The sequence below is a fragment of the Pongo abelii genome, chromosome 23 (genome assembly GCF_028885655.2).
Source record: "Pongo abelii isolate AG06213 chromosome 23, NHGRI_mPonAbe1-v2.0_pri, whole genome shotgun sequence".
Classification (NCBI taxonomy): Eukaryota; Metazoa; Chordata; class Mammalia; order Primates; family Hominidae; genus Pongo; species Pongo abelii.
In genome coordinates this window covers 32285840-32310365 of record NC_085929.1, presented here as the reverse complement: position 1 = coordinate 32310365, position 24526 = coordinate 32285840, and the positions used below count along the sequence as shown (strand labels likewise).

Sequence of the window (24526 nt, the reverse complement as noted above, 5' to 3'; positions counted from 1 at the left end):
AAATGCCTTCCCCTGAGGAGCTCCGGGAAGAGCCGTCAGAGAGCAGTGAGTAGTAAAGGTGGTTGGGTTGACAGGCGACAGGGAAGAATTATTGACGTTCACTCTCCAACCCTTGTAGCCAGTGTGACAATGAGGACCTGAGGTGACAGCTGACACTTCCCACCTTTCGACTCCGAGTAATCATCACATCCCCATGGACAAGGCCTCTCAGGGGTGGAGAGGTTTAGGGTGAGATGAAGGCCCCGCAATTTCCATCTCTCTCCTGACCTAGTGTGGGCTGGACCCCAATAGACCCTCAATAACACAACTGATTTGATTTTAGTTTAAGTTCATTAGATTTTTGTTTCTCTTCCAATTTTTACTTTTTGTAAAATCAATAGAACAATGGCACGAGTATGTGGGTACAAAGCACCAAAACACTTTCAATAGCTAGAAAAAGCACCTTCCTCTGGCGCGTACTAAGTCATTCTATTGTTCTCTAATTAAATCAGCCTGGCTTTCCCAGATCTGCTTGAATTCTGCAAGGCAGGCATCTACGGAGGGCTTCATTGCCTACTAGTCCCTTGGGATAGGACCCTTCTTCTACTAAATAGCAAAATGTTCACTCCAAGTCCTCCCCATACTGTAGTTACAGAAGGAAACATGCTTCAGATCCTATGCATAAATTAAGCGCTGCTAAGCTTTGGTCTGGGGATATTTGGTGGGGCCCTGACTCTTCTGTGATTGTGAGTCCTGGAAGCCTGGAGTTCACAGGGGTAAGATGAGATGAGCTCCATCTAGGGTCAAAGAACGGGAGGGAAGGAGAGGTTGCATTCTATGTTCTCTACCACCGGGGGGATGTTTAACATCATACAGTATCATGTGGTGGTTAGGAGCAGACCCAAAGGTCAGGCAGAATTGAATTTCAGTTCCAGTACCTCTATCTATGAGCCTGTGACCTTGGGCAGGTTACTGAACTTTGATTTTTCCCATGCATATTAGTCTGTTCTCACACTACTAATAAAGATATACCTGAGACTGGATAATTTATAAAGGAAAGAGGTGTACTGGACTCACAGTTCCACATGGCTGGGGAGGCCTCAAAATCATGGCAGAAGGCAAAGGAGAAGCAAAGGCATGTCTTACATGGCTGCAATCAAGAGGGCATGCGCAGGGAAACTCCCCTTTATAAAACCATCAGATCTCGTGAGACTTATTCACTATCACAAGACCAGCATGGGAAAGGCCTGCTCCCCATGATTCAAACACCTCCCAGCAGTTCCCTCTCATGACACGTGGGAATTATGGGAGCTACTTTTGATTCAAGATGAGATTTGTGTGGGAACATAGCCAAACCATATCATCATCCAAAACATGGGGGACAAAATGATTTGCGTTCATTGAGTAGGACTGCTGAGTACAGCTGTATCAGTTGTGCACTGTACAAGCCTAGGAGATGCCCTGCATGAAGGTTATCAGGATGAGTTGTTACTCTGTGCCAGGCACTGCTCTGAACGCTTTTCATGTATTAATTCATCTAATTTTCAGAATAGCACTCTGAGGTAGGGTCAACAACCATTCCTGTTGTTATAGTTGAGGAAACTGAGGAATAGAGAGGTTGAGTGACTTACTGATGGTCATTCAAGTACTAAATGGCAGAGCTGGGATACGAACCCAGGTAGTCTGGTCATCCAGTTCCCACTTGGAGCCATTACCTTGCACTCCCTTGGAAACAACAGTGCCCACTACAGACGCTCTGTACAAAAAATGTGGTATGGTACGTGCCCAGCATCCACTCCCCATTCTTTTGAGAGAAGGACCCCATCTTCCCTGTGATAAATGTCCATCTCCAAACATCCATGTGCTTTGATGGTGCAGATCCTGCTCCCCAAGCTCGGAGAGGGGCACATGACCCAGCCTACCCAATCAGAGCATCGCCTCCTGTTGGCCACAGTGGTTGGTTCTGTAATAACGACATGGTTGACGCCAAGATTTTTGCTGAGACTATGAAAATAAAGTTCATTCTTTCTGAAGCAGGATAAAAGCTTGGAAAGTCTGGGCAAGATGGAAGAGTCTGCCTAAGAATACAAGATGGAACATGTTTAAGATATAAGCTGCTGTTGTATCTTAAAGCTGACCTAAGAGGTGGCAGAGACATAATCTTGATGACATGATTGGGGTACCTAGATCTAGCCAAACCTGAAGGCAGTCCTAGCCTCAGAACTTTTCAGATATTTTGGCCAATAACTTCCCTTTTTCTATGTAGACAATTTGAACTGGGTTACCACCCAAAACCCAGATACAAATGAGTGAGTGAATTAAAGGAGGTAATGCATACATGATGTTAGCCACAGAATAAACACCCAAAAAACACTGCTATCTGTCAGGCATGATGGCTTATGCCTGTAATCCTAGCACGTTGTGAGGCCGAGGTGGGAGTATCACTTGAGGCCAGGAGTTCCAGACCAGCCTAGGCACCATAGCTAGACCTCATCTCTATAGAGAGTAAAAAATTAGCTGGGCATGGTGGAGCACCTGTAGTCCCAGCTACCCAGGAAGGTGAGACAGGAAGATTCCTTGAGCCCAGGAATGCAAGGCTGCTGTGAGCTATGATCACACCACTGCACTCCAGCTTGGGCAACTCCATGTCTTAAAAAAGCAAAACCAAACACTTCCATAGTGTTAATTGATGCTAATCTACCAAAAAAGTTGGATCAAAGTGGTTCCACCCAAAACCCTGTGATAGAGTAACAATTATTTACTGTTTACCTGTTCTGTGTATGGATCCTTACCCATAGGAGGATCAGTATTTCCCTTTCCCGATTACTCATCGAGGAGGAAAGAGGGAAGGAGATTTCTTCAACACTCACTACATTAGGCACTGCATGGCCACTTGAAATTCATTATCACTATAGCCCACAACAGCCCTGCAAGGAAGCAGTCAGCCTTCATTATTTCACAAATGAGAAAACTGCAGCCCAGGAAGAAGTGATTTGCCCAAGGTCAGACTTGTGTACTAGTGGTTGAGACTCCAAACCCATGCCCTTCCTGGGCCACCCCAAAGACTCCTCTACACACTAGTCTCTGTTCCTGAGCTAAATCTAGGCATTCTCTCCCCTCACCCACCTCTGTTTCATTCAGTGTGAGGCCAATTGAGATTCCTATCACATATACATCAACTACAAACTGATGAATAGCATTACTTCTCTATGTGAAGCCATCTGTCTGCTTTAAATACCTGGGTAAAATGTTTGCTAGGATTTGTCAAGCTACTAGATGAGTTGACTAGACATATGGAATGAGGTGTGGAGACGAAAAATTCCAGTCTTTGGGCAGAATGGTTAGAACCTGGATTTCTGGGTCTGGTTGAACAACTGAGGGGATTTAAAAATACTGCATCACAAACACCACAGGGAAAGCATTCTGGTTAAGAAATGATGTCTTTGGAAGGCTAATCTCAACACATCCCAGGCCTTGACATCCCGTCAGGGTACTTGAAAGAACCGACCTTCAACATTAAGGCTTTCCCTGAAGGGAATCACCCACAGCTCAAACTAGAGACAGCCCTAACATCAAACAAAATTGTTAAATGCAAACATATTAAGAATGTCGGCCGGGCGTGGTGGCTCACACCTGTAATCCCAGCACTTTGGAAGGCCTAGGCATGCGGATCACCTGAGGTCAGGAGTTCAAGACCAGCCTGACCAACATGGAGAAACCCCATCTCTACTAAAAACACAAAATCAGCCAGGCGCAGTGGTGCATGCCTGTAATCCCAGCTACTTGGGAGGCTGAGGCAGGAGAATCGCTTGAACCCGGGAGGCAGAGGTTGTGGTGAGCTGAGATGACGCCATTGCACTCCAGTCTGGGCAACAAGAGTGAAACTCCATCTCAAAAAAAAAAGAATGTCAGGCCAGGTCCACCAATGATCTGTGTAGCCCAGAAGTCTGATGACAGTGGCCATGGTGGAGAATACCTTAAGACAGTATGGTGGCTACTCTCAGTGCCTTTTATCTTAAACTATTTGGGTATATATTGAATATTCCAAAATTTTCATGACATTCTGCTCCAGACCATCACTTATCAATGTATTAAAACTCTTCCCAGCTGGGCATGGTGGCTTACAGCTGTAATCCCAGAACTTTGGGAGGCCGAGGCAAACGAATCAGTTGAGACCAGCCAGCAATTTGAGATCAGCCTGAGCAACATGGTGAGACCCCACCTCTACAAACAAGACAAAAGTTAGCTGGGCGTGGTGGTGCGCACCCATTAATGCCAGCTATTTGGGAGGTTGAGGTGGGAGAACTGCTTGAATCCGGGAAGCAGAGGTTGCAGTGAACCAAGATCACGCCACTCACTGCACTCCTGCCTGGGTGACAGAGCAAAATTCTGTCTCAAAAAAAAAAAAACAAAAACTTCCTGAATATTTATTTTTCTATCTTCTTCAAAGTAATAATAAATATTATTGGTAGTAGTAGGATAATCACAACTGCTTACTATCAAGTGTTTACCATGTCGACAGAGACAGAATTCCATCCCCTAGAAATGTATATGTTGAAGCTACCCCCTAATGTGACGGTATTAGGAGATGAGGCTTTGGGGAGGTAATAAGGTTTAGATCAGGTCATGAGGGTGGGGCCCCCATGATGAGATTCTTGCCCTTAGAAGAAGAAACACCAGAAAGTTCCTTCCTCTCTCTCCACCATGTGAGGACACAGAGAGAAGGCATTTGTCTGTCTGTAGGCCAGGAAGAGAGCCCACAACAGAACCCAGGCATGCTGGTACCCTGATCTCAGACTTCCAGCCTCCAGAACTATAAGAAATAAACGTCCGTTGCTGAAGCTACCTAGTTTATGGTATTTTGTTAAGGCAGCCTGAGCTGATTAAGACATGTTAATTTATAACATGTAACACTTCTAGGAAGTAGCTGTTTTCAGTTTCAGATGAGGAAACTCAGGCACAGACAGGTTAGTTAACTTGTCAATGTCACACAGCTAATAGTGAAGGAGGCAGAATCTGAACCCAGGTCTCTTTTAAGTCCACAGCTTTTTCCTGTAAGCCCTGTGGAATATGCTCACCACCTGCTGAGTAAAGCAGGCCTCCTTTCACTTGTCTTAAATCTATTCCTTTGAGGGTTCAAGAGTCCTCCTGATTTTTTGTATTTTAGGATCTAAGGACTGCTTGAATCCTCCACCACTGAACAGACTTCAAAAGCTTCTATCCTGACTTCCTCTCTGGTGTTGATGAATCTGGATCACACTGATGCTCCAAAGAGAGAAAGAAAAATAGAAGAGCAGGATAAAACATCCAAAAAAGGCCCTCCCTGATCCCCGTCTCATTTACATCCCTCTTTTATTATATTCCAGCACCGCTTTGCTCCCCTAAACAGCACCAGGTTTTGTGCCTCCACGTCTGTCTCCCCACTGGACACTGGACTCCTGGATGGTCACCTGGCTCTTGTTCAACTCTGGGTCCTGACATAGTATGAACGCGACACACGTGGTGTACTGAGAGACTGAGGCAGACACGTGAGCTCAGCAGCATCAGTGAACCCGCAGGGTGAGCCAGGGCCGCCTGACTCTGTAGCCTGTCTGCACTGCATGCACCCCTGGGAAGAAGCCCGCAACCAGGAGTGCTCCCCCATCCTCCGTGCATAGGTCTCTAACCCAGATACCCACAGTGTCCACAGGAAGGACAAGGGGTGGGACATGTGGGCAGGATCCCCCTCTGTAGGAGGAAATGACCTGGACAGGGAGGGTGACCACAGCTTTATCTTATTCACCAGACCCCATATACCCGAGCTGGTCCCTTTCTTCAGAGCCAGAAGGAGGGTACTCTGGGAGAAACAAGGGAAGCCCAATTATAACCAACTACCCCCATTTGTCTAAGACACTGGGTTTTTTTTTCTCTTCTCTTCTCCTTTCCCCTTTCCCTCTACTTCCTACTTAGCCCTTTTTGAAATGCAAAATAACCTCTCACCTCCCCCTCACCCAATGTTCCCTATAGAGCAAGTTCATCTGTGTGCTCCAAGATGAATTTCTCCTCCAGAGCAGACAGTTAATTTGGAAATCAAAGCATGTCCCCAGGAAAGTACCCCCTCCAGGGGGTTGCCTCAGGAGGGCATGCCTAAGGCATGACCACTCGGCCACTTTTACAACTTACTCTTGCCCAGAAAGGTGCCAACTCAACTGCCTGCTAGGTAACTGCCTGGTAGCAGGGAGACCCCCTTCCCTTGCTCACTCTCCCCCTTACCTTATGGAAGTGTCTGCTTTTTGCTCCAAAGGTAAAGCGGCACATTTAAAGTAGGATGTTTTGTGCCCTTCTCCCAAGCTAGCTTCAGAAATAAACTCACTTTTCTTGTACCAGGCCTGGTTCTTGTTAATTGGACTCTACATGCGGTGGCCAGCAACTAACCCAATTTTCAGTTACACTATTAATGGTCAGGGCAGAGGGTATTTTAATGAGATTTCTCTTTAATAAGTGGATTATTTTGCTAAAAAGAAAACACACACCCACACGAGCCTGGAAACCACCAGTGTAATTCAAATCCTAGTAGAAACTGATTGGGCACTGAGGGATGGAACCACGAGTAGTGAAAGGAAAATATCTTGAGCCCGCGAATCACTAAGCTAAAGGGAAAATTCAAGCTGAGAATTGCTCAGGGCAAATCTGCCCTCATTCTACTCAAAGTCATCCCTCTGCTCACTGAGATAGATGCGTATTCTGACTGCCGCCTCTGGAAAGGCTTATCAGAAACTCAAAAGAATGCAACCATTTGTCTCTCACCTACTTGTGACCTGGAAGCCCCCTCCCAGCTTTGAGTTGTCCCTGCCTTTCTGGACAAAACCATTGTACTTCTTACACATATTGATTGATGTCTCATGTCTCCCTAAAATGTATAAAACCAAGCTGTGCCCTGACCACCTCGGGCACTTCATCAGGACTTCCTAAGGCTGTGTCACAGGCACGCGTCCTCAACCTTGGCGAAATAAACTTTCTAAATTAACTGAGACCTGTCTCAAATTCTGGGGGTTCACAGAGTCTTGGCCGTGGAGGTAGAGTTTCCATCATCCTGCACCACTCCCACCTCACCAGAATATCCAGCCAAACAGAACACCCTCTGCCTGACCAACTGATTTAAAATTTGGATTCTAAGATATTTAACATTGACCCATTAGATTACACCAAATCAAGAATTTCTCTTCATAAAAAGACACTACCGAGAAAATGTAATGGTCAACCCTAAAGTGAGAGAAAATAATGGCAATAGACATATGTAGCAAACAGCTTCTCTCAAAGTATCCCACAAATCACTAAGAAAAATACAAACAACCCAACAGAAAAATAAGCATACATCTCGGACAGGTAAAAATAAATATCTAAATGGATGATATACTTTGAAAAGGTGAACATCAGAGAAGTGCAAAATAGAATAAAAAATATTCTCCTTCCCTCAGAATGGCTAAAATGCCAACAACTGATAATAATACCAACTGCTGGCCATGACAGGAAGCCAGTAGGACTTTCATATTCTGTTGATGGGAATGTAAATGTCTACAGGTACCTTGGAAATTTATTTTGTAGTATCTGCTAAAGACAAAAACCATGTGTACTATGACCCAGAGATACCACACTTCTAGTTATGCACCCTACAGAAATGCATATATTTGCTCCCCTCCCATAAAATAATGTGCAAAAAAATGTTCACACTGGCTCTATTCATAACCAAAACCTAGACAAAACCCACATATCCATAAACAGCAACATGGATAAGATAAATTGTGGTAGTCACATACAACAGCAAGAACAATAAACCAATTATTAGGTTGGTGCAAAAGTAACTGCAGTTTTTGCCATTAATTTAACACCATTACTTTTTGCCATTACTTTAATTGCCTAAAACACACGCAATAATATCAATATAGCTCACGTGAATAAATAGAGGGAAAAAAGGCAAGATACAAGGCCAGCACATATGGATGGTGAGAATTTCTCTAACGAGAAACATGGGAAGACAGAAGACAAAAGGCCTGTGTGGAAGGGGACAGGTTCTCACACTGGCATTTGGTTCATCACCCTTTCTGCTAAATCCACCAGGTGCCTTTTGAGAAGTGGCCTTACTGCAAAGGCCAGGTGGAGGGTGGGGCCAGGGTAAGGAGATTTTATCTTCCCCAGGATTACTCAGTGCTTGAGACAGTGGTGCTAGGATGACAAGCTCATCTCTTTTGGTCTGGGACTTTCTGGTTTTAAAGGTCCTGTGTCCTGGGAATCTCAGACCTGCATAAATAAAAATGGCTCTGAAATTGGAAAAAAATAGGGGTTCACATTCCAATTCACCCAAAATTGAGGAACATTCTACAATGCAACTGGCCTGAACTCTCCAAAAATGTCAGTATCATAAAAGAAGACAGACTGAGGAACTATGACACCATGAAAATAATGGAAGCAGTTTTACTTTCCAAGTTGGATCCTAAATTGGGAGATAAATTGCTATAATGGACATTAGGGGGTAATTGGCAAAATTTAAAAAGACAGCAGATAAAATCAGGAGTCAGATAATAATTATTTTAGGCTTGGCAGGTCAAGAGACAAAATCAAGTATATATGTGGGTATTTACATAACCACCTTAAATGTAACCATTTAAAAACAAACAAAAAAAAATTCTTCGCTCACCAGCTATAATAAAATAAACAAAAACCACAAAGAAGCATGCAGTTGGCTGGACTTGGCTTTTGGGCCCTAGTTTGCCAACTCCTGGATCAGAAAATATTTTTAGGCGGGTCGCAGTGGCTCACACCTGTAATCCCAGCACTTTGGGAGGCCGAGGTGGGCAAATCACCTGAGGTCGGGAGTTTGAGACCAGCCTGACCAACGTGGAGAAATCCCGTCTCTACTAAAAATACAAAAAATTAGCTGGGCGTGGTGGCGCATGCCTGTAATCCCAGCTACTTGGGAGGCCGAGACAGGCGAATCGCTTGAACCCGGGAGGCAGAGATTGTGGTGAGCTGAGATCGCACCACTGCACTCCAGCCTGGGCAACAAGAGCAAAACTGTGTCTTAAAAAAAAAAAAAGAAAAAGAAAAAGAAAAAAGAAAAGAAAGAAAGAAGAAAGAAGGAAGGAAGGAAGGATTTTTATCAATATTAAATTTTGTGATTTTGATTAGGATACAGGGGCACCATGTCTTTAACTTGCTTTTAGATAATTCAGAAAATTTATAGAGAGAACCAGATCGCAAATGTGGAAAAATATTAAAAGTTGTTGAATCTGGGTGAAAAACTTAAGTAAGCCCTTTGAACTATTCTTGCAACTTCTCTGTAAGTTTTAAATTCTTTCAAAATATATATTTTTAAATCTTAGTTCCATCCATCTCTGTGACTTTGAGCAAATTTCCTCTACGCAGAGCCTCCTCCTGAATAAAATGGGCATAGGCTGGGCGTGTTGGCTCAAGCCTATAATCCCAGCACTTTGGGAGGTTGAGGCTGGAGGATCGCTTGAGCCCAGGAGTTTCAGACCAGCCTGGGCAACATGGTGAAACCTCATCTCTACAAAAAAACAAACAAACAACAACAACAACAACAAGAATTAGCTGGACTTGATGGTGAAAATTCATCTCTACCAAAAAAAAAAAAAAATTAGCGGGGCATGGTGGCACATGCCAGCTACTTGGGAGGCTGAGACGGGAGGATTGCTTGAGCCTGAAAGGTTGAGGCTGCAGTGAGCCATGATTGAGCCACTGCACTCTAGGCTTGGTGACAGAGCAAGACCCTGCCTCAAAAAAAAAAAAAAAAAAAAGAAAGAAAAGAAAAGGGATAATGCTAGCTGTCTCCTCTGGAGTCTGGCCACCACCTGTCCAGTCTCTCCCCACTCATTCACTGAGCACTTGCTGTATACAGTCACACTCCCACACACTAGTTCAAAACAGAAAAGGCTCCTGCTGTTGCAGAATTCACTGCACTCAAGTGGGTTTGGGGGATACAATCAGGTCATGACGTTGATGTATTTGGCACCATGACTAGCACACTGTAAAGAATCAGTGTTCCCCGTCAATATCATTGTTGTGGAATAGTTATCACGACCTTGACAGGCCCCTCCATGACTAAATGGTAACAGGTCCTTTTGGGGAGATATCCCCGCCTTCTTGCTTATAATGAAACCAGCCTCTTCCCACTTCATTCATCATAGCATTGAATGTGTCAATATTTGTGGGGTGAACAGGCCTGTGATAACCATGTTTTTAACCAATACAATTCTGTCTTTATCTTCTCCGACAAGAGGTTATGTTAATATTGAATCAATTCACTCCAACACAATCTTTTAAAAAAAGGCTCTTCAAATAAAACATCACAGGAAGCCACCTGTTCCATAGTTCCTGGCTGGGGAAAAATGTTCCCCAGGTGCCCACACACAAAAGACTCCCATCAGGGTCATCTTCCCAGTGCTTATTAACTATTTCCAATGTCTCATGGAAGCATGGATGACACACGGTGATACATGTCCCCATTAAGGGCACTGAGCATGAATCCAGGGTTATTAGTCTTCTAGGCACTAATAGAGAGCCTCAGGCTATTAACAAACCACCGCTGGGAGCTCACGGTGTATGAGTTGTGGCCCATCTGAGTAAACACCAGAGCTGAGCCAGAATTCCCAAGTGGAATGACCTACAGGAGCACTCAGGGTGTCCAGGGAAGATGTTGTCTGTAGTCCCCACACTTTGGGAGGCCAAGGCGGGTGGATCACTTGAGCCCAGGAGTTTGAGACCAGCCTGGGCAACATAGAGAAACTTTGTCTCTAGCAAAAATACAGAACAATTAGCCAGGTGTGGTGATGCATGCCTGTATTCTGCTTGAGGTTAAGGCTGTAGTAAACTGCGATTGCACCACTGCACTACAGCCTGGATGACAGAGCAAGACCTTGCTTCAAAAAAAAAAAAAAAAATTAAAAAAGGATGTAATAGCCCCGAGACAGCAGAGGACCAATAGGAGGCATTGGTGGCGTGGGTGGAGCGGTTAAATTCCCAGGTACCTGAGTCGGATTCCTTCAGTTCAAACCCAGGCTGGGATTTTTATTAATTACCTTTGTGACTTTGGCTAAGTCTTTTACTATGTTTACTCACCCCAGTCTCTGCCTATAAGAGGTTAGAAAGAAAATGATGGAAACAAAGGAATAATTACAGGGAGTGACAAGTACTAACTTAGGGGCGGGCCCAACAGATTGTGGGGAAGGAGAGGTGGCACCCTCACCCAGCCCATGGAGGTCCAAGAGGGCTCCAAGAGAAGACACCCAAAGTCTCTTAGATGCTTATCAGGCAAAGAGGGATCAGGGGAAGAAGCAAGAACCCAGCCAAGGGCATTGCTTGGGCAAAGGTGAAGAGGTGAGGGCAGGTGCAGAGGACACCAAGCCATTCTAAGCTTCGGGTGAGGGGTGACAGGAGGGTAGGTGCCTAAATATGCATCCCTGTAGGTCAAGGGAAGAAACCTGGACTTTAGGCTGAAGGCAATGTGAAACTACCAATGGATCTTGAACACACAAAGAACCAACTTTGCATTTAATTTTAAAATTCTCTCTCCAAAGATCGGACGGTACAAAGATTGCTCAGACAAGACCGAAGGCCAGCCAACTTGAGAGAAATTCAAGTACTAGATATTCAGGTGGACTGTAATACAAGCAGAGAGAGATGGGGGATGCATTTCAGAGCTATTTAGAGGGTACAATGACTTGGTGGCAGCTTCGTTCTCAGCAGGAAAAGGTGAATACAGCCCCCAGCATTAATTAAGTAAATGACTAAAGAGTTCAGTGCAAATCCTTCTCTATTTAACAGAAAGCAAATAACATATTTCCTCTGTGGAAGAGACAAAGGTCAGAAGCATGAATCAAATAGGGGGAGAGAAAAAGCAACGGCTGCCCTGGAGCAGACATCATCTCCGACTTTCTCCTTGGAGCCAGGTGTTAGCATCTGCTGCTCACAGATGTTATTTGTGCATAGCGATTATCTCAATTATATATCTTGGTTGTTGGAATTGCTTCTGTCTCCAGATTAGTTTGCTTCCAGTGGAAACATTCTATGGGAATTAATTAGAAATTGGCTCTGAAAAAAAACAGGTGTCATTAGATCAACCCCACACCTTGTCTGCCTACCTGTTCCACGAGGTCTTATAAAATCATGTGCTCAGAAACTAAAATCTTCCAATAGCTGACACTGGTGAATGAAAGGAGAGAGCCAATGGGGATGTTATGTTATATTTTGAGATCATTGTCTTTTTTTTTTTTTTTTTTTTTGAGACAGTTTCACTCTTGTTGCCCAGGCTGGAGTGCAATGGTGCGATCTTGGCTCACCGCAACCTCTGCCTCCCAGGTTCAAGCGATTCTCCTGCCTCAGCCTCCCGAGTAGCTGGGATTACAGGCATGAGCCATCATGCCCAGCTAATTTTTGTATTTTTAGTAGAGACGGGTTTCTCCATGTTGGTCAGGCTGGTCTTGAACTCCTGATCTCAGGTGACCCACCCGCCTTGGCCTCCCAAAGTGCTGGGATTACAGGCATAAGCCACCATGCCTGGCCAGGAGATCATTGTCTTAGAGTTTTCAATTTCCTGACTCCTTTCAAATCCATGGTCCAGTGTTCTTTATATCAGCCCAATCAGCTGAGATTATCATACCCCCTTATTAGGCAAGAAAGACTCTATGCAAGGCAGCTGACTTGCCCAAGATCTGCAGCAAGGTAAGTGTCATTGGCAGGATTTGAATCCTATATATGGCTTTCAGGAGTCTTCTGTATCGTATCAGGAGGGTTTTAAGCCTCAGGTGTTCACTGAGATGTATCCAAAGCTCCCAATGGAGGGAAACTGGGAGAAAAGAACCAAATGATTATCTTAGGGTTCTAGATGCAGGGGCAATGGACAGAGGGGGTGCCTGCCCATCTGGAGAGAAGATGCTGTAGCTAAGGGAAACTGTTGCTGCTGGTAGAGCCTGATATTCTGCACATCAGGGCTCCTGTGATTTAGCTGGGGACTTGCCTTTTTTTTTTTTTTTTTTTTTGAGACCGGGTCTTACTATGTTGCCCAGGCTGGTCTCAAACTCCTGGGCTCAGAGAAAAAGACCTCCCTCTGTCTCCCAAAGTGCTAGGATTACAGGTGTGAGCCATTGCACCTGGAATCCTGCCAATTTTTACAAGCCGTTCTGGCCACACCTTCCTCTGCTCAATAGCTTTCTATGGCTCCCTGTGGCTTTGGGATAAAATTGAAGCTCCTCAGCCAAGCTCACTAAACCATTCATGAACTGGCTCCAGCCTCCATTACTGGCACCATCCTCTCTGCCCTTTTAACCCCTGGATACCTTATACTCCAGCAATACCATGCCAAACAATATGCTTTCTGTCTCTGTGTGCTTCTGCCCTTTTATGCACTGGTGTTTCCTCCTAGAATGTCTACATACATGTACCTTATCTAACCAGCAATTCATTTCCATCTTTACAGAGATAGCCAAAGCTACCAGCTCCTCTCTCAAAGCAAAATTAAGGGCCTCCTCTTTAGCTAATCCAAACACTCCTCCAATAAAGAGTATCGGGGAATCTGTCCCGATATTCACATAGGTTCTTTTCTATTTTCCTTAAGCATCGGCCAGCTTGAGAAATAAAGGGACAGAGTACAAAGGAGAGAAATTTTAAAAGCTGGGCGTCCTGGGGAGACATCACATGTCGGTAGCTTCTGTGATGCCCCACAAGCCACAAAAACCAGCAAGCTTTTATTAGGGAGTTTCAAAAGGGGAGGGAGTGTGCAAATAGGTGTGGGTCACAGACGTCAAGTACTTTACAAGGTAATAGAATATCACAAGGCAAATGGAGGCAGGGCGAGATCACAGGACCACAGGACCGGGGCGAAACTAAAATTGCTAATGAAGTTTCGGGCACCAATGTCATTGATAACATCTTATCAGGAGACAGGGTTTTGAGATCAACCGGTCTGACCAAAATTTATTAGGCGGGAATTTCCTCTTCCTAATAAGCCTGGGAGAGCTATGGGAGACCGGAGTCTATTTCACTCCTGCAGTCTCAACCATAAGAGATAGGCGCACCTGGGGGGGCTATTTATAATCCTATACCTCCAGGCGCATATTCTCTTTCCCAGGGATGTTCCATGCTGAGAAAAAGAATTCAGCGATATTTCTCCCATTTGCTTTTGAAAGAAGAGAAATATGGCTCTATTCCGCCCTGCTCACCGGCAGTCAGAGTTTAAGGTTATCTCTCTTATTCCCTGAACAACTGCTCTTATCCTGTTCTTTTTTCAAGGTGCCCACATTTCATATTGTTCAAACACACATGCTATACAATTTGTGCAGTTAATGCAATTATTACAGGATCCTGAGGCGACATACATCCTCCTCAGCTGACAGGATTAAGAGATTAAAGTAAAGACAGGCATAGGAAATCACAAGGGTACTGATTGGGGAAGTGATAAGTGTCCACGAAATCTTTACAATTTATGTTTAGAGACTGCAGTAAAGATAGGCATAAGAAATTATAAAAGTATTAATTTGGGGAACTAATAAATGTCCATGAAATCTTTACAATCCATGTTTTTCTGCCATGGCTTCAGCCGGTCCCTCTGTTTGGGGTCCCTGACTTCCCACAACAAAAGAGTTTATCACTCTGCTTGTTATAGCCTGCTTCTAGGACTAGGAGCCCCTTAAGGGCAGAGACCTTGACATTTCCTCTTTATCCCTGTAGCTTGGCCTCAAATTCATCCCAGAGTGGAGATCATATCCATATTTGCAGAGTGAACATAGTTCTCTCTAACAGGTACATTCAAACACATTCCCTCCTACATGTCCTTTATACAACAAAACTTTTGGCCAGGTGTGGTGACTCACACCTGTAATCCCAGCACTTTGGGAGGCTGAGGTGGGTGGATCACTTGAGGCCAGGAGTTAAGAGACCAACTCAGTAAAACCTGGCCAAGATGGTGAAACCCCAACTCTACTAAAAATACAAAAATTAGCAGGGCATGGTGGCGGATGCCTGTGATCCCAGCTACTTGGAAGGCTGAGACAGGAGAATCGCTTGAACCTGGGAGGCAGAGTTTGCAGTGAGCCAGAGATAGGGTCACTACACTCCAGCCTGGGTGACACAGCGAGACTATCTTTAAAAAAAAAAAAAAAAAAAAAAAAAAAACACCTTTCTCTAGGTTGTCCATCATCACAGTGACCGAATGTGAAGGTCGCAGAACATGTTCTAATTTCTTTTTTCTTTTCTTTTTGAGACGCAGTCTTGCTCTGTGGTCCAGGCTGGAGTGCAGTGGCACAGTCTTGGCTCACCGCAAGCTCCGCCTCCTAGGTTCATGCCATTCTCCTGCCTCAGCCTTCCAAGTAGCTGGAACTACAGGCGCCTGTCACCGTGTCCGGCTAATTTTTTGTATTTTTAGTAGAGATGGGGTTTCACCATGTTAGCCAGGATGGTCTCCATCTCCTGACCTTGTGATCCACCCGCCTTGGCCTCCCAAAGTGCTGGGATTACAGGTGTGAGCCACCACACCTGGCCTTTTTTTTTTTTTTTTTTTTTTTGAGACAGAGTCTCGCTCTGTTGCCCATGCTGGAGTGCAATGGCGCGATCTCAGTTCCCCACAACCTCCGCCTCCCGGGTTCAAGTGATTCTCCTGCCTCAGCCTCCTGAGTAGCTGGAATTACAGTCATGCACCACCACACCAGGCTAATTTTTGTATTTTTAGTAGAGACAGGGTTTCACCATGTTAACCAGGCTGGTCTCGAACTCCTGACCTCAGGTGATCCACCCGCCTCAGACTCCCAAAGTGCTGGGATTACAGGTGTGAGCCACTGTGCCCAGCCACCTGTTCAAGTTTCTGAAGCCTTCATTGGCTTTCCCTCCTCAGCCCCTGGGCCATGATGTGATGATGATGCTTCGCTTTAGAAAAAGGGCTCAGAAAGGTCGGGACACTTGTCAAAAGTCATGAATTAGCAAGTGCTGGATCCCGTTTTCTCTACTCAAAAATTAACTAATTTTAAAATAGGTGGAAATAAGATCTGTCACACTAATATAACCTCAGTGGCAGTTTCCTCATCTGCAAAATAGACATGCTACCACTGAACTCAAAAGGGTGTTCTGAGGGATAAAAAAAGCCTATGGTTCCCCCCCAGAACCCCCCAATGTGGTTGTCTAAAAATGCAGATCCTGAATTCCAACCAAAACTTGATTTTTTAAAATGGGGTGGGGGAGGGGGCAGAATCCAGAAGTCTGTGATTTTAAAATGGTGTTTAACTTCTCTGATGTGCAGCCAAATTTGAGAAACCCCAAGACACTAAGGAAAAGTCTGGTACATAGTAAGTGCCTGACAATAGAAGTTAATAGGACCCATATTGGGCAAACCAAGTTGTAAGGGTATAGGACATGTATTGCTGTGTGCCCTTAGGTAAATTACTCAACCTCTCAGAGACTGCCTCTTCATTAGTAAAATGGGGTAAAAATAGGAATATCCACCTCCTAGGGTTATGGCAAGGATTTTCTGAAATAACACACTTAAATGTTGCTAACCAAACCTCATCTGCACATCCTATCGATTCCAAATCAGCTCCAAGTTTGTCCCTTCTTGCCATCTCTATCAATACTCCCCCCAACCCAGGTGACCATTTCCTCCGGCCTAGAAGGGCGCATTAGTCTTCTAAGGATATCCCCTCATACCCTCCACAATCCAATCTCCATGCAGAAGTACAAACCTCTAAAATGTGAATCAGATTCTGTCACGCTTCGCTCACAACCTCCCAATGGCTTCTCACCACCCCCGGGATAAAATCCAAACCTTCCAGGCCCCGTATGTTCTGGTCCCTGCCTGTTTCTCCTTCTCCCAGGGTATTTTAGCTGACCACCCAAGCTAAACAGGACGCCCCTGCAATGCTCTATCTTAGCACCCTATTTATTTCCTTTCTCATTCAAATTAAGGTGTGGGATGATTCTATTTATTCGTATCATTGTTTGTCTTCTTTTCCATCAGATGTAAATTCTATGACGGTGGGTACCACTGCTGTCTCACTATCCATGGTGCTTATATCCAGCACATTGCCTGACACACAGTAGGTGCTGCATAAATATTGAATGAATGAAATTGTTCAGCACCATGCTCAGCACTTAAGTAGCAGCCAGCAGCAAAGTTAGCTCCCTCTTCCTTCCTCCTCCTGTCTGCTTTCCCTACCTATGTCCCTGGAGCCTTCAGGCAAAGGACAAATACTGTACATCGGAGAGGAGATGCAGCAATGCCCAATGTCATCACTGCTTTATTTGATTAGCTCTGACTCTGGCATCCGGGACACGTGCGCTGGGAGCCAAAGCAACTGTACCCTGACCTCTGGTCCACGCGATCCCATCCTTATAACGATCTCCATGACAACAGCAACGAAAAGCCAAGGCTGTGGATTTCCTTTGATAGGAGCCGGATGCAGAGACCGGGAAGAAGGCCTTTCAGAAGAATGAGGCTCTTTGATTCAGCTCAAAGTGCCTTCATTAAATACCACTTTTTCCCAAGAACATGTATTTTAACCCTGCAGAAGGAGAATTCTCATGAATACTTAATAAAACAAAAAAAAAAAGAAAAAGTAACAAAATCTCTGTGGTTTCTTTTCAAAAACATCCACCTGTTGGGGGAAGGGAAGCTTGGGTGCTGTGGCACTGGGGACATTTTGATGGAAAATGGGCAGGTATGTGGCCTTCTGCCAAGGGAGTTGCGTCAACTCAAAATGCCTGGCCCCTGGCTGGGCAATCACACAGCAACTCTGCCTACCTGGAGGCAAGCCAGGTGCCTCAAGGTTCCGTACCCACCTGGTCAGCCAAGCAGACAGGAAGATGCAATGTGAGTCAAAAGCATCTCTCAATTCTGCACTTAGAATCACAAGCTTGGTATTCAAACCCCCGACTCTGCCACTTACCTGCTGTGTTACTTTGGACGCACCACTTGCCACCTCTGGACAACATTTTCTCATCTGTAAAATGGGCACAATGCCACCTCCCCTCCCCTAGGCGTATCATGAGGATTAAGCGGGGCGATGCGTTCAAGCACAGGTGATAGTGGCTTCCTCGCATGGCCATGAAGCAGAGAGAACGACCAGCCATCCTGGCTTGCCCAGGACCCACAGCGCTAAAACTAAGAAAGTCTCAGATAAGTCAGGATGGTGGGTCATCCTAGAAGAGAGTGATTTGATAAAGGAGACGGCGAAGAGTTGCAGAATTTTCAAGACGGAAGGGCCCTCCCAGTGTCTTCTAGTTTAACAAGTTTACTTCTGCCATATTCTTTCCAATAGCACATAAACTTGGTCTATTCATGAGAAAACCATCAAACCCAGATTAGAGGACATGCCATAGGATACCTGTCCAGTGCTCCTCAAAACTCTCAGGGTCATAAAAAGCAAGGTCAGCCTGAGAAACTGTCCCAGACCAGAGGAGACTAGGCAGGTATGACAACAAAATGCAGAGTGTGGTCCCGGGTTGGATCCCGGGAGAGGAAATGGGAGAGACTGGTGAAATCCAAATCAAGTCTGAATTTAGGTTTCTGTTTTGTTTTGTTTTGGTTGAGGTCTTCTACTTAAGCGAATAAGCTCTAACTGAAATGTTTTGTTTTACAGATAGAAACTGACACCGGAGACTGGAAGCAGCAGAAGCTCTGGGATCTCTGTTTCCAACACTTGGCGCCATAGTCTGCTGCCTTTTGCTGTCTTCCTGGGGACCTGCTGGTCATCATGGGCTGTCTCTCCAGAAAGAAGAGAGAAGGGCGCTGGGTTTGGAATCGGGAAACACGGGTCCCAGGCCCGGCCTCAGCCTCTGACTGGAGGAAGGGACAGTAACCCTCCAAGAAGGCAGGTGGTGAAGGCATCTGGGCTTAGCAAGAATGACTTATCCAAGGGAAGGTAATATCAACTGCATGGACACAACACTCCCAACAGAGCTCTGAGCCTCCCCAGGTGTCTTCAGCTCCCCATGGGGACCGGTAGCAAATCCTGAGTTCCTGCTACATCATTCAGCTTTGGGACATCTCTCTCCAAGGCTTGCACCACCCTGTGGGATCCATTCACACTTCTCAACACTGGCTGCCCTGGGCTACAGTCTGCTGCCGGAACAGCCCACACTCATCACATCTCCTCAGGTCCCCAGGCTCTGCTCTGGCCTCACCTCCCTACCACCCTCAGACCTGCTGCTCCTCCTGTCCTCCTTTGAGACAGCTCAAGGATGGTAGAGCCTGAAGACCTGGGTTCAAATCCTGGCTCTGCCGCTTTCAAGCTGCGTGACTTTGGGTGGGTCATCGCACCTTTCTGCCACCCGATCACCTGCACTTGTGAAATGAAGTTGATGATCCTCACCTCACTCAGCAATCCTGAGAACACCATGCAGCACCATGTACAGAGATACAGAAGACCCAGTACCTAGCGAGGGCTCCAGCTGGTAGCAGCCAGTAGTCAACATCATGTCTTGATCAATATCATTAGCATACCAATAGGCAGTCAAACTGCCAACGTTTGTATAACTGTTGCTGTTGTTAAGCATTGGTTTTGCACGACTGGCACTATTGCTATTTGGCTCATACCTAGTCCTGGCAGTCACCACACACACACACACACAGACACATAGACACATACACACACACACACATACACACTATTGCTATTTGGCTCATACCTAGTCCTGGCAGTCACCACACACACACGCATAATACATAGACACATACACACACACACACACACACACACACACACACACCAGGCACACTGCACTCAGCCATTCTGGCCAGTGCTGATCTGCCCAAGCCCTCCAGACAGAAGAATTCTGCCTCATCTCTGAAAAAGGGAACAGGACTCCTTCTTAGACCCCTCCTCCTTACCTACACTCCATGTGATCCTCACAGCCCTCAAATGCCCCCCATCTCCCTGCAGGTCTGTGAAAGTTGGAGGTTGGCACCATCGTTCCGCTCATACCTGGGAGGGACAGCCATTCTCTGCAGGTCGTAGCATCCTCCCCAGCCTGATTTTCAAGGGGATCCCATGACACCCACCTGGCTGTGCACTTTCTCCAGCTCCTCCTTGCTGACTGATGTCTTGCCATCCTCCATGGTGCCCAGAAGGAGCTGCACGTCTGACAATAGTGCATGTGTCCTCCTGAGGTCTCTCCGAAGTCGCTTCTCCACATCAAAGTCCCGATGGCCAATCTGAAAGCCAAAGGAAGACCTGTGAGCCGTGTAGCAAAGCAGTGGCTAGGGTCTAAGTTTTCCAGAACCAGGTTCCCTGGTTTAAATCCTGCCTCTGTCACTCACACTGTGTGACCTTGGACAAGACCATTCTCCTCTCCGAGCCTCAGTTTCCTCAACTGAGAAATGGGATTGGCACCAACCACATTGGGCTGCTGTGAAAATTAAATACATGCTTAGCCTAATGCTTGACACAGAATAAATGTACAAGAAATATGAGTTGCTATCATTGCTGCTATCATAGCCCGTATGGATCCAAAGCCATTCTGTCATCCCATCTTTTGCACGCAAGTCATCAGTGTGACCTCACCTCATCTTGTAAGAGCCTCATGTGCCAGGTGAATCCCTCTGCTGCTGGCCAGGTTCTGCTGACAGAAGTTAGGACAGTCCTGGGTGGGCAGGGACTGGACAGAGCCTCTGGACTTCTGGGGAGTTATTAATGTTATTGATCTGGGTGTTGTTTTGACTTTATGAAAATTCATTGAGCTGTACACATGGGATACGGAGTACTCTGTATGTGTGTTACACCTCAGTAAATTGTAAATGTGCTCCTTTTGAAGTCAATCCTTTCTGTCCTTTGGTCCTGTTTTCCAGTTTGAGGACAAGCAAATGAGATCATTTTCTGCAGAGGAACCTTACCCAGAGGTGAGTACATTCCTTCCCCCAGAATCTTGAATTTGCCAGGGACAGCTGTCAAGGGAGTCCCAAAGAAGCCACATCCTGGACTGGGCACCAGGAGTGTGACCTTAGACTCCTTGACAGCCTTCAGTGGCCAAAAAGCACAGGTTAAGCCAAAGCAGAAGAGGTGCGGAATTACACCAGGGCCCTACATGAAATTTCGACAGCTGGTCACCTCTCTAGAAACAGCGCTGACTTAAAAGACAACGTGTTAACATCCCTGAAAGAAACTAACAACTCCTTTCTTGGGCTCTTCAGGAGACCAGAGGATACAATATGGGCCTGTCCATCAGATGGAGAGTTTTAAGGAAAACAGGGTGCAGGTGCCTCAACACTGGGATGTGGTTTTTACACACCTGGAAATCTGTGTCTCCACATCAAATGCTAACCATTTCCTGGGATGCTCAGAATGTCCTGGAATATTCTAGAAAAAACATGGGGTTGAGAATGAGCAGATCTAGGCTTTAAACCCTGGCTCACCATTTGCTGACGATGGAACAGTGGCTGAGTCACGCCACATCTCTGAACCTGAGTTTTCTCATCCACAAAAAGGTTAAAAAAACACCCTGTCCTTCGTGTTGAGATAAGACAAGGATCAGATGTGATAATGGATTCCAAAGCACTTTGTATGCTGTTGAGTGCTTTGCAAATATAAAGGATTATGAGTATTGTCTGATGACCTAGAATGTGTTCCTCTAGATTTTGTATTCCTATTTCTCTACTGCTGGTTTTGAATTCTTTGAAAAACGAGTTGGTTCTTAGAACATGGTCTTTATATCTGAAATGTATTGTTTTGGTAGGTTCAAAATGCTGTTCTATTATACACACACACACACACACACACACACACAGTATCACCTGCTGAACTGAGTTGAGGGCTGGGCATTGTGCCAGGCTCTTTGTCACAGGTTATTGCATTCAACTCCTGTGACAGTCTCCTTAAATAGACCTTATTATTATTGCCTTTACAAATGTAGTAATAGCTTACATTTATAGACAGTTTTAAGTGTCATATACTATTCTAAACACTTTATAGCTATTAATGCATTTAGTCATCATGATGAATCGATGAGGTGTATAGTATTATGATTCCCATTTTACAGATAATGAAACTGAAGCTTGCAAAGATGAAGTAATTTGCCTCAGATCACACAGCTAGTAAGTGGCAGAGTTGGAATATGAATCCAGCTTTTCTGGCTGGAAAGTGGTAATTTTAGTAAAATCTACCATTAGATAGGTGTGTTTTAGGCTTTAATTCTGAAAAAATATATATACCATGGGGGCACAGAAGAGCATTATCCAGCTCAGGCTTGGATGGAATTGGGAAGTAGGAGGTAGCTACTCCTAGCTAGGGGAGGTGGAGGAAGGGCATTTTAGGTAGAAAGCACTTAATGAGCAAAGGCGGAGAAGCAAGAAATAATCTGAGCTATGCATTTCTGGGTGGCTGCCATGAGGGTATAAAACCCCAGAGTTGAGAGGCAGGTTACAAAGTAAAAGAGGTTATCCAGGGCTCTTACATGGAGGAACAACTGATATGAAAGAGCAAATGATCTGCCCAACGTCATACTGCTACTAAGTGGCTATGCAGAGATCTGAATCCAGGCAGCTCAGCATTAGGATGTAAGTCTCTAACTGTTGCACCACAGTGCCTAGTGGAGCTGCTTCATGAACCCAGATTTACTTACTCTAGAACCCAGACTCATGAGTACGCTTAGGCAGTGGGCTTTGCACATTTCTTATATTTGTGTCTGTTTTTGTTTTGCATATATCCTAAAGTGCCTTTAATTCTCCTGTGGGGCAAGTTAGCGTCAGGGACATTCCCTGATGTTGACACTGACCATGCAGTAGAGATGGCTCAGATTCTATGATCTTCAGTGCCTCAAAGGCCCTGAAAATGTTGGCACTAACTCCTTTCCAGAGGAAGCACTGCAAACAGAATTCACAAGAAAATCTCAGACCAGTCATCCTCCTATTTATAATACATTGCTACAAGAGAGGAGGGCAAAAAATATCACTCATTAGGTTAATGGGAAATAAATGTCATTCTGCAAGTTTCCATTTTGTAGCACAAAGATTCAAACTTTGATAAAGATGGTGAATTAACTAATAAATCTACATGATGTTTAGTGTTGTTGTGAGTAACTATATTCCAACCTTAGTTGGTTCACCATTTATCATAAAGGCAAATTGTTTGGGGAGCTTGTTAAATGTCCATTGTCAAAGGAATCTCCAAGCACTATTAAAATTTGATCTAGAAGTCCTGTTAGGGATAATCAAACCACTTTACAGATGGGGAAATTGAGGTTTGGAGACAGAATGCGTGTTGCTGAGGGCTTCACAAATTAATGGCAGAACTGGCTGCCTGAGAACACTATGAAAAAAAGATGGTCCACAAAAATATAGTTCTAGCTAAGTGGACCTTATTGCTTTTAAGCAGAATCATAATAGGTTTTTAAAATGACAGACATTCAAATAATATAGACCTCATTTAGAATCCACCTAGGGTACTAACTTGCTACGCAATCCTGGCCAAGTTGCTTTACTTTTCCGAGCCTCACTTCTTTCATTTATATGAAGGAAATAATAATATCTATCCCACAGCATTACTGTGAAAATTAATGTTAGTAAAAAATTATGATTAAGCATATATCTGGAAATGTATGAGTAACCACCAAAAGAACAGAAATATAGTTTGTAGCTTCTGAACCAATAGTTCAAAAGAGAACATAGAAAACATCAATCTATCCAAAAGTAGGAAAGCAATAGAGGGAGAGCAATGTAAAGGGACAAGAAACTAACAAAACACAAAATAAGATAATACAAAATAGTTTCAAATATATCAGTCATTATAACAAATGCAAATAAATTAAATTTTTATATGAAAAGCTAGAGACTAAAATATTGCATTAAAATTATCCAGCTGTTTAAAGAAAACACATGAACATTCACACACACACACACACACACGCACACTCACCCCTACAAAGCTTTAAAATGAAATAGAAAAAGGTCTTGCAGGTAAACTGACTAAAATAAATCAAGTGAAATAAAATAAGGCAAAACTTATTCACAGAGAAAGAAAGACACCAAGTAAGAATCGAAGCAATGATCTTCAAGAAAATAAAACAATACAAAACTTAGATGCACCTAAATATATAACCATAAAATACATAAAGAGAAACTATGACAGAACTGTTAACAAAAATTGGTATAACCATTCTCATGGTAAGGATATAACAGGACTCTCTTAGAAACAGATCAAGAACTCAAAACCAAAGTTAACAGGAGGCAGTTTTAAAAAATACATAATCATGTATTTTAAAACTTTTCCTTTATGGTTTGTGCTTTTATATTTGTATGTAATGTTGAAATAAAAATTTAACAAGCTTGATTCATTTGCCACGTATTGAACCCTATGCCTCATAAACAGTCACATTATTTTCTACTCTATAGTTTATTTTTGTTTCTTTGGTTTTTGTTTTTGAGACAAGGTCTCGCTCTGTCACCTAGGCTGGAGTGCAGTGGCGCGATCTCAGCTCACTACAACCTCTGCCTCCTGGGTTCTAGTGATTCTCATGCCTCAGCCTCCTGAGCAGCTGGGATTACAGGTGCCCGCCACAACACCCAGCCAATTTTTAT

At 44.5% G+C, this 24526-nt stretch overlaps 1 protein-coding gene across 2 annotated transcripts in view; it reads right to left on the bottom strand.

Annotated features, from left to right (window-relative positions):
* Positions 1–24526, bottom strand: part of MYO18B (myosin XVIIIB) — a 263608-nt gene that overhangs the window by 88641 nt on the left and 150441 nt on the right. For both annotated transcript variants that reach the window (XM_024239878.3, XM_054543243.2), the window contains one exon: positions 20018–20170. In XM_024239878.3, coding sequence (XP_024095646.3) covers positions 20018–20170 — 153 coding nt within the window. The remainder of the gene's footprint in view (positions 1–20017; positions 20171–24526) is intronic.